The sequence below is a fragment of the Vigna unguiculata genome, chromosome 2, assembly GCF_037176805.1.
Source record: "Vigna unguiculata cultivar grain cowpea cultivar isolate G323 ecotype 2 chromosome 2, ASM3717680v1, whole genome shotgun sequence".
Taxonomy (NCBI): domain Eukaryota; kingdom Viridiplantae; phylum Streptophyta; class Magnoliopsida; order Fabales; family Fabaceae; genus Vigna; species Vigna unguiculata.
Window position 1 is genome coordinate 26,583,758 of NC_140793.1, and position 17,890 is coordinate 26,601,647.

The window sequence follows — 17,890 nt, forward strand, 5'->3', positions numbered from 1 at the left end:
ATATATATACTCATTTTACATGATAAGTTACTCCCCAATTCTTTATACTACATATTACAACTACAACACTCCTAGTTCTTTTGTAAAATAGATAATCCATAACTTAGTGTTCTGAAGGGGTATTTTTATGATGAAAACATAAATGACAATTTTTAGAATATGTAATTCAAAATTAATCACTAATTACATAATACATGTTCTATAAGAGTTTCTTTTCATAGTTCTAGAATTCTTAAGCTAACTTTTTGGATTGGGTGTTCAAGATTTATAACAATGGTGTATGTTTGTTAGAACATTCAATAATGAATAAGCATTTTGAAGAACACATTGCGTGTAACACGGGCAAACGTTATGTTTATGTAGCAAACTGTTAAACCACTTTTTCTTTATTGTTTATCTTATTTAAATTTATCTTATCATTGTATAACCATTCAATTAGATATTTGGTTAAACTCGTAAAAATAACTTATGACTTCTATATTTTTCTTAAAACAAAAATGATGACTTCTTCGTAGTTTCTTTTCAATTTACCTTAACATATTTAATTGTGAGAAAGAGCATGAAAGTTCATAAAAATAAGTATAAATTTATATGTAATGAGTTTTAGTTAAATAAGTCCTTAATTATATGTTATAAAATCCTTTTTAAATTTTTTAAGATATACAATTTGACAATTATAGTGAAATACTGTTTCTTAGACTATTGAAAGAAAAAAAAATCCGTAAAATAAATTTAATTTTATTTAAAGTGAAATTTCCCTCCAAAAAGTTTTTTTTTTCCCTTTATTGTTTTACTTTTTTTCTTGGATAGAAGGGTTTAAGACTGGTTTTGGTTTGAGCACACATAGTAGAGAAGAGAACTCACAGAAGAAGATGATTATCCCCGTTCGTTGTTTCACCTGCGGAAAGGTCTCTTTTCATCCCAAATGCTGAATTTTTTTGTAATCAAAATGTTTTTACCTTGACTTTAGGGTTTAGTGTGTTTGTTTATTAATGCTCAATTTGTACCGTTTTCTCCTATTTAGGTCATTGGAAACAAATGGGATTCCTATTTGGACCTTTTGCAGGCAGATTACAGTGAAGGGTCGGTACCCTAATTCCTCTCACTTTTTATCAATTTTTTATGTGTTTACTTATCTGATTATAGGATTTTATCTACATGAATAGCCTTTTATTTTGAAGGATTATACTTCTTTGAAATTTGTTCTGTATCTGGTTTCTGTTGAAGGGATAGAGGTGTGCTAAGACCTTGTGCTTACTTGTGAAGTTGTTGTTCGACTTGTTAGTGTCTCAAAATCCGTGTTTGTGTGTGTATGTTTTCTATCTTGTATTTTGAATTTCATTGTGGCTGGAATATTTGGGGTAAGATTTTTTATATTGAAGCATGATTCGTCTCTGGGTGGAAATCGTAGGTAAGAAGTATGAACATAAATAATCTGTATTGTTGGTATTGTACCTTAAATTTTCACTTTGTGTAGTAAATATTGTGGATGAGCTTGGTGCTGTGTAAAAAAATGTATTTTTCATCTTGTGTTTATGCAAATAGATTGTAGGCTTGTAGGGTAAATAAATTTGTCTTCCTGTCATGTACATGTTTTGTATTTGTAGGTTCTGATTCTTTTGCCGTAGCTTTAATTGCTGGGTATTTAAACGGCAGAATTGATACTCATTTCATTTCCTTTTCTATCTTTTTTCCATTTCAACATGCATTTATATTCATGTAACATGTCTAGCTTAGCTGCAAATAATCTTGTTGAGACTTCTTAATGAGCTGATAGCTCATGTTCCATCTTCTCGTACCCCTTCCCCCCAAAAAAAATCAGAGAAACGTTATATCTATATGTACAACAATATTTTAGTGTATCTTTCTCTCTCCTGTACTTCATTTATTAGATGTCACAATGATGGAGAGAGATATACACAAAAAATAACATCGTATGTGATACACATCTCAAAAAGAAAAGAAACTGTTAAGAAATTTAAGTGATAAGCACAGATGTAGACCCAGCTCTTATTGCCCTATTTTCAAGATAAGAAAAGGTCATACATTAAGAATGTAATTAGAATTTGGCATAACTTATCAAAAAGTATTACTATATTTTATAATATTTCTCTTCCTGAACTGCATCCTTTGAGGTATATAGGGTTCCATATTGTAGATTTTGGGATACTCGATTCCCTAATAGAATTTTAGTCTCTACAAAGATCAGTTTTGATGTTTCAATAGTGATGTATTGCAGAGATGCACTGGATGCTTTGGGACTGGTTCGATATTGTTGTAGGCGCATGCTTATGACCCATGTTGATCTCATTGAGAAGTTACTAAATTACAACTGTAATTCCTGTTCCCTCGATTAATCTTTTTGGTGTTTTAATTTTCTTATATCATTTACTTTGTATTGATCATACATTTGTTTGTAGCTCTGGACAAATCTGATCCCAGTTAAGAAGACTTGAGGAATAACGAATGAGCAAGATGTTTCACTTGAATTCCATTCTCTCTGGGCATGTATCAATTTTTTTTTTCCTTTTTTGAATTGTTTTGCTACAAGCTGCTCATGGTTGTGTTCTTGTTCAGGGTTATCTGTTCTATATGATAGGGTATGTTAAGTACTTTTAGTCATTGTAAGGAAAAACTGTATTTTGATGTTAATAGTTCATACAATGATATGTAAAATTTAGAAGACTCACTTGTTTTTCTTAAATATCTGATAATTGGATTCCAATGCATGTCCTAAATTTATGTTTATAAATATTGCTACACAGACTTACTCTGCATAATGAGTTTATGTAAAAACTAACCTTGAAAATTTCACCCCAAATGATAACAGAGAGTATCAGAACGGCCCTTATCAACACAAGCACTAACACCAATTATGTTTAAATTGATAGTTTCTAATTTGTGAGACCGTTTTTATTGTAGATTTTCAACAAAGATTTTAAGCATAAAATCTATTATGTACAAGAGTTTTCACTAGAGATAAGATTTTCGTTATAGAGAATGAGTTTTTCTACAAGAATTTTCAATATCTCTATAATGATTAAAAAAAAGTATTATATTTTAAATTCTCTTTATTTAAAAAAATTATGTTGGATCTACAAAAAGTTACTTAAAATTTTAAACCGATGTTTCTTATTATTAAAACAAAAATTTGAATGAGATTTTATATCTAATTATATTAATTATAAAGTTTCGTGTTTTCCTTATTCTTATTAGTTCGTTATAATTAATATTTTTTATCAATAATTAAAGGAGATTTCGATTTTTTTTATATATTATTGAATTTTAATTTTTGTTTTTATTACTTTTTAAAAGAAATTGTGATGTATTTTTTATTTTGATGCTGTCATGTAAACACTTTAGGTAACACTTAAGCAGTGAAGTAATTTAGATCATTTTTCTAGACCAAAAAAAAAATGAGAAGCAAAATATTAAGAAAATTATTGGGGAGAAAAATATTTTTTTAAAGTTGTTAGACATCAAAATTAGATAATCTAATTAATTTTAGAAATTGGTAACATGTATGATAATATATGGATTTTTATCTAGTTTAGAATAGATAAACTATTATTGTTTGGTTAAGCATTTGTTTCTAGTCAGAATAATATTTTTTAAAAATCCAATTTTCATTTGCAGTAGCAAAAAACAAAAATACATTTGTGGTCAAGAAGACTAATTAATGGAGCTGTCAGATAAAACTATCAATTTAATCACTTCCCAAAGTCTCAAATTGTGAACTCTTAATCCTACTTAATTCATTTTCATTACCAAGAAAGAACATCTTTTCTTCATTTGGGAAAATGATTTAGAGGCAACCTTAATGTTAAGACACAAAACAGGTCTCTTGTCATGTCACAAAAACTGAACTTTCTTCACTCAAATGCTGTCCTTTCAAACATGGAGTTCCTTTGGACCTTTCTTCCACGGAAACCTTCGCCATCTTCTTCATTCACCTGAAAGTTTCACACAATGGTGAAGTATTAAGTAGGCTCAAAGATGCATCTGCATTACTCTAGAATAGTTAACACACATAAAAAACAGTGTCAGCAATTGAATAACTCCTTTGTGACTTTGTGTTAAAGTTACTGTGTTGTCTTATTTAGAATAACTCCATTTAGCTAAAATTTTAATGCATTCTGCATACTTTTAGAATACCATGTTAATCAAAATCTTATACTGATCATAATTTACAGAGAATCTACAAAAAATTCTAGTAAACAGTTCAATGTATCAGTGTCACACAAATTGGCAACCACCATGAGGATAAGTCTTTGTGGTATTGAATGAATGGAGCCTACTTCTACTGTTCCTGTGATATGAAAGAAAAGGACATGCAATTTCTAAACACAGATGCAGTGTCCTACCAAAGAATCTCTTCTTAATAACTACTTTTAATAAGCTAAAACAATCTGTTTCAGATATGAGAGAAGCATTTGTTTTTAATGAAGAAATTGGTGAGTTTTTCAAAACTGTTATGGTTTTACCTCAGCATCAGGAGGGTCCACTTGGGAGTCAAGATCCACAACTTGATCTGTCTGGCTACAGCTTTCTTGATCATCTCCTTTGCACTGAGTTGGGGGAAAATTGGCCCACTGAAAATGACAAATATTTTCAAGATAAAGCTTAAGAAAATCACCAACTTTTTTATAAGACTACCAAATTTGCAAAAGTTGAACCAAAAAGCAGCTTAAGAAATTAGACCTTACATTTTTTGCAGCAGTACTAAATGCTTCTTTGTGAGCCATGTCAGGGTTTTCAGCCTTTAGCCTTTTAATCTCTTCTCTGCATTAAACTAGCACTCTCATTAGAATTCAAACTTTGAACTATGAGTGCTGTAATACAACTTTGTTCATTGAATCATTACTTGATGAAGCAGTTATAAGCTGATGGCGTTCGCTGTCTCTTTTCTGGAGCTGCACACAATCCATGGATAAGAAAGAAAAAAAGAAGCAATTTTCAGTGAAGTATGAGTACAAAAAACCTTGCTTTAAACTCAATAACCCATATCTTACGTACGTTTATTCACAATATTACTCATTGGAATGAGATCCTCTTCCTCACAATCAGAATAGGTCATGAGGGATGCACTGTGGCTGTTCAAAGTCTTGTTACCATCGTGTTGTTCTGGACTACTTTCTTTTGGCTGCAGAAGAGTAAAGACAGCGATCACAAATGCTTTTTCAGAAAGAAAATCAAACAAAATGATGCAAATAATTAAAAAGATGAGTATGTGGGTCATTGGATTCACTCCAACAACACACAAAGGAAACAGACATAGAATTGGAAGGGTAAGCTATCACCTCAAGATGACTAAGAGATGCTAAAAGGTGGAAAGGGACAAAAGAAGCTTTCATCATGTTAACAGAAAGAAGGCTTGTGCAGTGACCACATCTTACTGTCACCACCATTGACAAACTGCTGCATGGAACACTCACCTGCATCTCAAGTTCAATTCAAAACAAAAACAAAAAAATGATATCAACAAATGAAGTTAGAAAATTTCACAGGTGTTTCCACCACATCCAATAGTCACATGAACTTGAGAGGTGAAGTTGAAATGACAAAAGAGTGCATTACCATTAATATAGTGGTGCAGAATCCGCATTGTACGTAACATATCTGTTCAGGAAGATCAAAAAGATGGTTCAGTGATGACATTTGTGAGTGTATAAGAGAGAGGAAGAGAAAGAAGAGATAGAAAAAGATGAAGGTTTAGGTCTTTTGGGACAAGGAAGCATTTATAGTTGAAGATGGAGAGTCATAATGAATGATGATCTTACTTTAATGATTTGTGGAATGGGGTACTTAAGGTGGTTTTCATTGCCGGAAAGCACTCCAACATTGACGTTAAGGATGTGGAGAGTTTAATATTTTGAAGCCTTGTGTAGGGTGTAAAATTACAGGCACACCCTTGAGAAGAGGGTTTATGATAATTTTATTTCCTGTTTGCATGAACATTATTTCTCACTGACAAACTTCTCCATAGGGTTGCAGTGGCCCAAAGTTCTATGGAACTTTGCAGAATGACTAATGTAACTTGTTTGTTTCATGTGTTGTTTTCTCTTTTATTGACACTCCTACCTCTCTCTGTCCTAGATGAAAATGAAAGTGCAGAAAAAACTTGCATTGTGGAAGGGAGAGGAAGTTTCCACAAAGACACGTAGAGAAGGTAATGAGTCATCTTAGGATTTGTCTTTCCTGAATGACAGCAAAAGAAATAGACCAATGAAAAAGGATCCTCCCCTCTTTCTGTGCTCTCTTTGACATCTGTCTTTCCCATCTATTTTTGTTTCACTTTGAGCCAAGATTCTGCATTAACCACATTCATTTCATTCAAACTTTTCCTGCTCTTTCTTTAACTCCCTTCCATGTGACTGCACATGAGTTGGTCTTAGTTTCCCAGAACCAACACTCAATACTCATTCAGCAAAATCAAAAACTACCACAAACAAGCTTTTAGTTTGTCATGTGATAATAAATTAAAGATTCCACATGATATAACTGGATCCAAACTTCACCTTATAAGTTGTGTTTGTAAGGTTGTGTTAGATTTAAAGTCCACTATTTAACATGATATCAGATTCATGTTTTAGAGTCTATCCTAACGAAATATGTTGTTTGTTGAACCTATTGTGCCACATGCTATCAGATTACTTATACTACTTATTAACATCTAGCTTCATGCTCAAGATGCATATGTCTCGGCGTGAATGGGTGTGTTGGAGATCCTATATTGATAAGGCAATTTCATAATACATAAGTGGATACTAACTTCACCCTACAAACCGGTCTCACAAGGTTGAATTAGATTTAGAGTTTACTTCTTAACAAGCAACGTAGATGATGATGTGGTTGCAATTGTCATAAATGAAAATGTTGGTAGAAATCTCCAGCAACTATTTTTAATAACCTTTACAAGTATACTATGCTCCTCAAAATATCAATGCGCTTTGAAAGTGGGAGTTGGAAAGCTAGTATGAAGATAATATTGACAAAGAGATTTTGGTAAATATGAGATTGACAAAGAATTGGTTCAACATGTCTGAAAGTGGATTAGATTTTGTTCCATGGACGTCAAGAGTGGAAGTTTTAAATTTTAATATGAAAATTGGCCTTACAATGTTATTGCAGACAACTAACTTTGGAAATCCTATTCCTATAGGCCTAGTCTTAGAAAATGGGGTGATAATGACTATATCTTTCCACTAACAACCAATTGTTTGAAAATCTTTTACATGTTGTGATCAATAGCCATGTCCTACATACAAAATGAACGGAAGCTGTTTGGTAGGTAGGAATCAAGTACCGAAGAATGAAGATATACTTCTCCAATATCTGCATTATTTTTAAGTCATTTTTATAACCTGTGAAGATGTTTTTGTCTCCTTGCAATTATACTCTCATTTTTTAGCCACTCTCTATAGTTTATATTTTGCCCTTTTGTGCTTTGAAGATTGTCTCAACCCTTGAGAGATGACCCTGTTTGTTTCATCTTACTCTACTCTAAAGCTCATTAGTAACTCACCAAAATGAGTTTGGCCAACCCCTTTCATGTAACCAGAAAGAATCCAAAAAATGAAATGATCTCAGTACAAAAGTCGAATTTGGATTCTCTACTGAGTTTATCTGTATATCTTTTCTGTCGTGCTTTCAAAATATACTAATGGACATTAATTTTGATGGACATTAATTTTGATGTTTTAAAATTAATATATCAATATTATTATATTTTGAATGCTGAGCAGAGAACAGTAAAAAAAATCCATCAGAGAATCTAGACTCGTATAAATCTCATGAAGAAGTAATATTGATATTTCATTTGACAAGCAAAAGCATAAGCAAGTGATTGTGCAGCAAGAACAAGAAGCTTCTTTGTCCATGACATCATCTATCTGAAGATGGCAACTTCTGCTGGCACTGTGAATGAGAAAAAAAGTGAAAATTTTTTTTAATATGTAAAGCTGTCATTGCATTTTGATGCACTTAAGGAAAAAAAGGGTTGGAGCCCTTGACACACGGAAACTTTTGGTTTGTAAATGAAGGTGAGAAAAGAAGTTAAGCATAAAGCTAGAGAGCATTTTGATGGGAAAAATTACCACAAAGCAAGAGAGTAAATTGAGCTTTTCAGCACACACATGATCAGAAGCCGAAAAGGGTATCTCATAATTGTGAGATGTAGTTGTTCAACATCAAGAAAGGGACTAAGTGTATTTGAAGCCTTGAAATTTGAACTAAAACGGGTGAGTCAAATATCAGATCATTAAGCCTTATATGAGGTGTCACTGTTGTCAATTGAAGTTGGATCAAATCTTCCACCTACCCTTTTCATTCACAAAGATAACATTTATTTAGTTACATGTTTCTTTGTTTACAAGAATGAAATTAATGTTCCCTCATTTTTTTTTTTTTGTTTTGTCTGGTTTATGTTCATCATTTTGCCTTTAAGTTTGGGTGTGCTTTAGATTATACATAGGAAATGCTGTAAGTGTAAACTAATACTAACCTATTCATGGCAAAAGATTGTCACAATTATTCTCTTGCCCTAAAAAAAATATGATAGAGTTATTTTAGAGAGTGAAGACAAAGGCAGAAGCATTGCAGACTGAGGGTAGTGAAGTGGCATTGGCCTCTCTTGGGTGGAAATGCTCTCTCCCTCCGTCAAGGTTTTTTTTTTTTTTTGTTTAATTATGCCTTTGATTTCCATTTTGAAGTCAAAATCTCAAAATAGTACCAAAATTTTTAAAAGTCTCAAAATGGTTCCTTTTTTGTTGAAACGTCTCACGTTTGCCCTTGCCGTTAAGTCAACGCCGTTAGAGGGAGTGCCACGTGTCAGTTCCTCGATTTTTTGAATTTTTATTAATTTTTATTTTTTTTTTTTTGAATTTTTTTAAAAAATTAAAAAAAATTGCTACGTGTCAAGTTGTCATCGTGCCACGTAGCAGTGACACGTGTCAGTATTACGCCACGTGTCATTTTCTTAGTTTCAATTTGGTCCCTTTATTTTAATTTGTCTCAATTTAGTCCCAATTTTTGTAAAAATTAGCAATTTTGTCCCTTTCCAAATTGAAATCAAATTTAATTTCTGTATAAATGTACACAAATATTTTCATCAAAAATGATATTTCAAGTAAATATTTTTAACCAAATTAAGTTTATTTAATTAATATTTTACATTGAACTTTATTTAAAATGGTTTAAAAGTTGTTAATAGAAAATAATTCATAAATTACCTAGTTCATGTTACAATAAAACAAATATAAATTTAAAATTTTAAAACAATTTTAAGTAAAGTTGAATGTGAAACATAATTTTAACTAAACTTAGCTATGTTTAAAATATATAATAAAAATATCAATTTGAATACAAATATCAAATTTAATAAAAATATTTGTATAACATTTATATAAAATTAAATTTTGTTTCAATTTGAAGGGGCACAAAATTGCTAATTTTTACAAAAATTGGGACTAAATTGAGACAAATTAAAATAAAAGGACCAAATTGAGACTAACAAAATGGCACGTGGCGTAATACTGACACGTGTCACTGTCACTACCACATGGCACGATGACAGCTTGACACATGGCAATTTTTTTGATTTTTTTAAAAAATTCAAAATAAAAAAAAATTCAAAAAAAATTCAAAAAATCGAGGAACTGACACGTGGCACTCCCTCTAACGGCGTCAACCTTGACTTAACGGGAAGGGCAAACGTGAGACGTTTCAACAAAAAAGGGGACCATTTTGAGACTTTTAAAAATTTTGGTACCATTTTGAGATTTTGACTCCAAAATGGAGACCAAAGGCATAATTAAACTTTTTTTTTAATTAAAAATTAGTTTAAGAAATTAATTCTTTTTAATACATTATTATTGAAAATTATGCTTATCTTTACTTTTTATTATGATGAAAAAAAATATAGAATTATAACTATAAAAATAATATAACTTTTTTTTATAAATTTATTATACATAAATTTTCCTTATTTTGTAGTAATTTTTTTTTATTACTTTCACTTAAATCCACCTATTGATATGAGAAGTTTGATGCGGATTTAATTGAAATGTGAACTTACGAAATTTTAAGAGTTATATAATTATAATATGAAATATTACGGGTCATATAATTACAATATAAAATATTATAGGCATTGAAAATTTACAAAGATTGTGAAAATATGAGAAATATAAAATATGTAATAGATATGAGAGATATGTTATATAGAGGAACTTGTCATTTTAAATATACAAAAACATTTACGTTATCTCGATATTGATTTCCTAATTCTAAAATAATAACTAATTTTTATAAAATAATAATATAAAAACACCAATTGATTAGATTTTTTCATACTGAGGACAAATACATTGATGTATTATTTAAACACTAAATTGAAGTAGTAACAAAAACATTTACGCGATAAATGTGTTCGATGTTTTACTATGATATCATTAAATTTAATATTTATATTAATTTATATAATTAATAAAGTTACTGTCGTTTTCTATATACTTTGAATAAAAAATAATATTAAAGAAAAAAATATAAATTACATACTTTCGTAAAAGAGAAAAAAAAATATAACTGAATTGTGTGGAAGTATATTAATAATAAAGAAGGATAAAGAAGATGAATGGACTTGGAAAGATATAGAATGTACATAAACTATAAAATCTGGATATGGAAAAATACAAAATCCCTGAATTGAGAAAAACTCATATTTGTACAAAATGTTATGAGTGTAAAGATAACTCTTTGTACAATTTTTTGCTTGGAAGACAATCATGAACAACGTACCAACAAAGACAAATCTTAAGAGGAGATGAGTGCAATTAAGTGATGTAACTTGTATTGTGTGGGTTGGAAGAAGAGACTAATACACATATATTTCTTACCTGTGATCTAGCCATAAGATTTGGAACATGTGTAGCAAACGGGTGGAAGTGAGTACATCGCATCATAATCAACTAAAGAATTACTTTTTTATTTACTGACCCTTAATAGTAAAGGAAATAGGTTATGGAAGGGTGTATGGTTTGTAGTTATAAAGAATATATGAGATCATATAAATAATATAGTGTTTAGGCAAGGAAAGCAGATGCAGATGAATTTTTTTCTTTAGCACAACTAAATGTTTGGGCTTGGATGAAACATAAAATTGGTAATGTTAATTGTTTCTATTCTAACTGGATCCATTCTTTGCCCAATTGAGTGTATTCAATCTCTCACATAAAAAATATAAGTTTGCAGTTTAACCTGGTTGGACTTTTAGTCTGGAGTTATATTTGTCTTTTGCAATAAATTTATGATGAGTATTGCATTGACAAATTCAACAAATATGAAATGCAACAAGAATTGTCTAAACATAATATACAACTAAACTAATAAAGAATTGCAATCAAGCAACAACATACTCCTTTCGAGGTTCATCAAGGAAGCAACAATTGGAGGAGCAAAAATAATAATCATTAATTTACAGGTTGATCTACATCAAGCTCACAAGTGAAACATTAGGATTTTGATGAATCTGGTTGTTGTACTTTAATTGTAATATGTGGTTGTTTTATTTTGACAAGTGGTATACATAGATAATTTCTAAAACTATATAATACTGTTTTGAGAAGTACATTGAAACTTCTATCATAGATGTTGTGCAAAATCTTTTAGAAGTATTTTGTAATGTTGTTTAATTATATATTTTTTCTGTATATGGATTAGAACACCCTAATGTTCTATTATATATAAATATATTCATTGCTAACAAAAAAAATTAAAGTGAGACTTATTTCCAGTAAATTAATAACTTATATCCACTGATGTTTTTGTTTTTGTTTTTTAATGTTTTGTTGCATTGATAACATAGTTAGGAATTTAAAATATTATAATTTTAAGGCATAATTAAAAAAATAAGAATATAAAATAAGTATAATAGACAATTTTCATTATATATTTTTATATATAACATGTTATACACTATAAAGAGTAAAGTTATATGATGAACCATCAAAACAAAAATAATGCTTTGAGCACAAAATAATGTTTTAAAATAGTTAGAGAAACTTATGTAATAATTATTCCTATTTTAATTAGACTAAAGTATAAAATAAATTATAAACTAACTAAAATAATTTATCAAATTCAGATATTCGAAAACATTAAAGAAAGACTATCAATTTCATCTTTTTAGAGAAACTTATGTAATAATTATTCCTATTTTAGTTAAACTAAAGTATAAAATAAATTATAAACTAACTAAAATAATTTATCAAAGTCAGATGTTCTAAAATATTAAAGAAAGACTATCAATTTCATCTTTTAAAATTAGGATTGTGAGAAATACATTTTAAAAGTAGAGTGCATTCCTAAATATTGATTATAGAAATTAAAAAAAAAAAAAACTAGTGTACAAAAAAATAATATCACTAAATTATTGTTCATGATTTTAATATTAAAAAAAATACGTCGCCAAATTATTTCTTCAAAAATTATCACTTACTTTTAGAGATACACTTAATATTCTTATTTAACAATAAAGTGGCCCTTTAAAAGTTTAAAAATAATATTATTTTCCGAGGAATGAAATGATAATAAAAAAAATTGGAAACTATTTGGCTTATAGACTGAATTTGATTAGCACTCTACTGTTCTTTAATAAATAAATAAATAAAGAATCAAAATAGAAAGATCTTCCAATAATGAAGAGTGGAACATCATGGTAGGGGTTGGAAGGATTGGTCAAACCCAATGTAATGAAATAAATTAAGAATTGCTAGAACAGGAAAATGAATAATATCCATGTCAATAGCAATAGCAAGAAAGGCACGAAAGGGAAATGTTGAAACCCTAAGTTCTATGAAGAATTTCGACATTGAAAGTTTCAATTTCATCATTCTGTAGACTGTTATTAAACTGGCATTTTCTTTCATAGTGAACACATAGACAAGGTGTGGAAGTGATGTTACATTGTGATAGTCATCATCATCATCCATTTGTTCTATTTTCTTTGTTCTCTACAGTGGTTGAATTTTGATAGATTCTAATAATACATTGTCAATAATATCATTAACAGGTTTTCTAAACGTCCCTATTTCTGGATGTGTTTCAAGCGCAGACTTACAACTTTTGACAGAAAATTGAATTTTTTTCCAAATTGATGAATAATTTTAATTCTGTAACAGAATATATGCAATTACAAAAAAAAAAACTTACATAAATGTCTCTAGGTTAATACGCATTTAACTCCTCCAAGAGTATTACACGACAGGCAATTAATGCTTACTGAATTTCAAAAGATAAAATAAAATGTTTTTCTACCAAAAATGCTTCTATAACCAGTGTAGGCCATTCCGAAAAACATTAGAACGAGCGTACTCAATTCCTATTGACAAAACATTATTGATTGAATCTTCATCTATAGGTTCTATGTATCAACATCTATTAATCAAACTTCTGTTCATATATATTTAAAGTAACTTTCTACAAAAAAATAAATTACATAAAACATTGTTCATTTTGTAAAGAACCGGATAAACAAAAGTCTGAAGTATAAGAATCCCATCAGCAAAATCTTGAATTTATTTTAGCATAAAATAGACTTAAAACATGCATAGAATCAATCACAGACGGAAGAGCTAGAACGCCAGCAATAGCAGAACAAAAATAATAACGAACAATTCATAACAAACGAAGGATCAATTCAAGCACTTTAAATAAAATTTAATCAAATAAAATACCAAACAGAAACTTACCAGGTTCATACCAAATTAGCTAACCATAACAAAAGATTTAAAACTTCTGAACCTCCAGTTGGGGCATAATATTTTGTTTATAACAGGGATTTAAACCTACGCTTCCAACACTATCCGACAGAGTCACTTTCTTTCAGACGAAAATATCTTGACTCTCTATAAATAGGTGGAATCTTTTGGGTTCAATTGCATTCCAGTGAACATTTAGAAATCATAAAAAATACGTATTATGTAGATGACATGATATGGTCAGAAAATACTTAAAATGATATGCACATGATTAAAAACTGTTGTCCCTATTCAGGAAGGAATCTGTCATAGATGTTTAACCCCTTGTTTATAACCTTTTAAATCACTCCATAACTGTCCTTACCTTAGATGTTCCAAAAGAAAATTCCTAAGTAATTTTAACAATTGAAAAGGCCTTAGTAGCAGCTATGCAACCGATATTTTAGGCAAACTAAACGTGCCTAACCTCCAATTCCGAGAAGAATGCATGCAAATAATAGTTACTTCAGTGACGCACGTCAGAATTTCACTGATGGGGATCCAAACACAGAGTAAATCAAACATATCACAAAGAAGACGCCACAAAACTGCACAAGTACAATAACTTTATAAAGCAAATGTAAGTAAAACAAAGGACGCTGAGAAACGACAAGGCAATCCGCTGTATAACAAAATAGTTCTAAACATGAAAAGACTTTTAAATGCAAAAGAATCAATCGAAGTCAAATTTATGAACAAAGCATACACTCCGTACTAATTACCAATGGAATCCACTAAACCATACTTGCCTAGCATCAACCGATATCAACTTAAGAAAGCAACAGAATATCAAGATTCAACAGAACCAGATAACATAAATAAAGTTCCATTAACAGCTAAACCACAACCGGGACAATTCATCAAACACCCTAAAGGCATAAACAGAATTAACCACCATATCATAAACTACCAGCATATCATAGAACAATTAACCGCCATAGCAATTCGATCATAAACTACTTCAACGGAATTAACAAAATATGGATGCGAATAATTGACAATCCAAATCGATAAAGTATTGAGAAAAGCTTAATTAAACCGAAACAGTCGCAACACTAAACGAACAAAACATGAAACAAAACTTTAAGAACTAAAAATAAAAGTAAGAAAAGCAAATCCGTTACAACTTAGGCACCGGCCTTCTGGTAGACATAAGTGAGACCACACTTGCCGCAGTAGTGACGATCGAAATGGTTAGCCATGAAGGTTCCAGCGCCGCACTCAGCGTTGGGGCACTCCTTCCGAAGCCTCTGCACCTTGCCGGAGTCGTCAACCTTGTAGAACTGCAAGACAGCGAGCTTCACCTTCTTGTGCTTGTGCTTGATCTTCTTAGGCTTGGTATAGGTCTTCTTCTTGCGCTTCTTGGCACCACCACGGAGACGGAGAACGAGGTGGAGAGTGGACTCCTTCTGGATGTTGTAGTCGGCGAGGGTGCGGCCGTCCTCGAGCTGCTTTCCGGCGAAGATGAGACGCTGCTGATCCGGCGGGATGCCCTCCTTGTCCTGGATCTTGGCCTTCACATTATCGATTGTGTCCGAAGACTCAACCTCAAGGGTAATGGTTTTCCCCGTAAGGGTTTTCACGAATATCTGCATCGCGACGGAGCGCTAGGGTTTACTTCCAGGGTTTGTTCTTATGAAAGGGAAAATAAACCACCCATGGAGGATTTGTATGGTATTATGAGAATGGGCTTTTTGTAACCTATTCTTCGGTCCAAACTTGCTGAACCCAGTAGGCATATGGGTAATTCTCCCTGCATCCTTTTGTTTTTTCTTCCTGCACCCCGTAGAACATGATAATCTGAAATTATACCTCACTAAAAATGATTCTGTCTGAATTGGCCATATTTTCCGAATTCGGAAATATAATATAAATTTTCAATCCAAAAAAAACATTATATTTAAATTACTCTTAATAATATTAAAAGATTATCTTCACTAGTAAATTTAGATAATAAATAAAAAAATTATACAAATAATTTTTAAATATTTTATGAAAGTATTTTGTTTATCATATAAAAAAAATTATATATCATTTATTGGGAATAATACTTTACAAAATACATTATGGATATGGATCATACAATATAAAGTGTCTTTTTACCAGAATTTAAACCTAATTTTAATGAAGGATATTTTAAAGATTTTATGTAGGTGTAGGAAGAAAAAAGGTGAGCAACGATGTTAAGTTTTCCATCCACTGTTATTTACATTTCCACTCCCCTCTTAAAATCTAAAATATTTGAAAACAATCACATGTGGAAATTATCCAAATATTCCAACTTCAATCATAGTCTATTTTACAGGTTTTTTTGGTAAATTATCCCTCTTTTAAATATGTTTTCCATGTCTTTGAATCTGTGATTGACATTTTACAGCTTTAATCTTGCTTTGAATATGAAGTCCATTTTGAAATGTTTTGGGTTAAAAGTCATTTTTGCTTTCCCACCTCTTGAATTGGTGGAATCAGTAGATGGAGGGAATAATCTAAAATATATGAAAATAATCACTTCTGAAAATTATTTAAATACTCCAACTTCAATCATTGACACCCGTCTATTTTACAAGTTTTTTGGTAAATTACTCCTCTTCTAAACATGCTTTCCACGTCTTTGAATCTGTGATCGACATTTTACAGCTTTAACCTTGTTTTGAATCTAGAGTCCATTTTGAAGTGTTTGGGTTAAAAGTCATTTTGGCTTTCCTGCCTCTGGAATTGGTAGATGGAGGGAGTAATGTGAATTGAATTGATAGGTGTTGCATCCATTAATAAATGTTATGCCAGTTGCATTCTTATAATTTTTTAGTTTCAAAAAAGATGTTTCCTTCCTCTTCATTTCCTAAGTTTCACCATTTCACCGTTTCACCCGGTATGGCATTTTTGTTCTTCAGTTTATCATTTGTGGTTTAGTTTTATTGACTACTACGAAAGTTTTAATTTTTTATTATTAATTCCTCTGGGTTTCCTGAGTTTCATTTGTGTTCTTGAGGTTTTGCTTTGTTTTATAGTTTTGTCGAAGCACTTATGTATACCATATCGATATATATATATATATATATATATATATATATATATATATATATACACATTTTAGTTTCTTCTTTTCTTGTGTTGTATTTTTTTTTTTTGCTATGGTTATATTTTGTTGGTTAAGATTTTCGTTTGTGAAGCTTTTCGAAGGTTTGGAAGGTGTCCTCAGGTTATTCGATTATTAGATTCAACCGAAAGGTAATATCTTTTATTTTCAAATAAAATATTGAAGTATGTGTATTGAGGACCAACCAGGATTTTGATCGTCATATGGAATTGATACTTTTGGACTAGAAGATAAATAAAATGTATTGTTGTTTTCTTTAATTGAAATTGTGAATGTAACGTAAAAAGCTCTTTGTATGCAATCTGAAACTGTGTTGTCTATTTCATCAAATTACACTGTTTAAATAAACTGCAAAAGAAAAAACTGCTCTCCCTCACTATGCCAGAAACTAATGGGCAGTTTCCTAATAATATGGTAGCTAATATTTAGCTCCCACAATCCCCTAAGATTCGGTCAGCATAAGACCGTTATTCAGAACAGAAATTTAAATAAAACATAACAAATCTGCAATTTAAAAACATAGAAAATATCTCCTAACAATCCCTCTCTTAAACTAAATGTCCAAAGACTTTAGTTTACATCTGATGCTGCGATCATGCCCAACATACGTCTGATTTTCATAAATTGCTCTAGCTTAAGTGGTTTGGTCATTATGTCAGCAATTTGATTTTGAGTACTGCAGTGAATCAGCTTGATTCTTCCTTCTTTGACAAGGTCTCTTAAGAAGTGAAATCTAACATCAATGTGTTTACTCCTACCATGAAATACTGGGTTTTCAGACAATTTAATAGCTGAATTGCTGTCGCACACAATGAGAACATGCTTTTGTCCTTTAAAACCAATAGTCTCCAAAATTCTCATGATCCAGATACATTGACATGCACATGAAGCTGCAGCTATGTACTCTGACTCTGTAGTAGATAGTATCACTATTGGTTGTTTTTTGGATGACCACGAAACTGCTTCGGTTCCTAATGAAAAAACAAAGCCTGATGTG

General features: G+C 30.7%; 3 protein-coding genes across 3 annotated transcripts; 1 reads left to right on the top strand and 2 right to left on the bottom strand.

The window, feature by feature from the left end:
* The first annotated feature begins 794 nt into the window (after positions 1–794).
* Positions 795–2,725, top strand: LOC114174164 (DNA-directed RNA polymerase subunit 10-like protein). The gene is made up of 4 exons (XM_028058942.2): positions 795–908; positions 1,025–1,083; positions 2,240–2,334; positions 2,421–2,725. The coding sequence occupies exons 1-4, from the start codon at positions 873–875 to the stop codon at positions 2,444–2,446; spliced, it is 216 nt and encodes a 71-aa protein (XP_027914743.1). The 5' UTR covers positions 795–872; the 3' UTR covers positions 2,447–2,725.
* A 955-nt stretch (positions 2,726–3,680) lies between these two features.
* On the bottom strand, positions 3,681–5,746 carry LOC114166288 (axial regulator YABBY 4-like). Its single transcript, XM_028051005.2, has 7 exons — positions 5,578–5,746; positions 5,301–5,435; positions 5,017–5,143; positions 4,865–4,913; positions 4,707–4,782; positions 4,485–4,592; positions 3,681–3,953 (listed from the first exon to the last, which is right to left on the bottom strand). Exons 1-7 carry the CDS (start codon positions 5,656–5,658, stop codon positions 3,873–3,875), a joined length of 657 nt encoding a protein of 218 aa, XP_027906806.1. The 5' UTR covers positions 5,659–5,746; the 3' UTR covers positions 3,681–3,872.
* Positions 5,747–14,790: 9,044 nt separating this feature from the next.
* LOC114173394 (ubiquitin-ribosomal protein eS31 fusion protein-like) lies at positions 14,791–15,447 on the bottom strand. Its single transcript, XM_028057761.2, has one exon. It carries the CDS (start codon positions 15,389–15,391, stop codon positions 14,924–14,926), a length of 468 nt encoding a protein of 155 aa, XP_027913562.2. The 5' UTR covers positions 15,392–15,447; the 3' UTR covers positions 14,791–14,923.
* Positions 15,448–17,890: the final 2,443 nt, after the last annotated feature.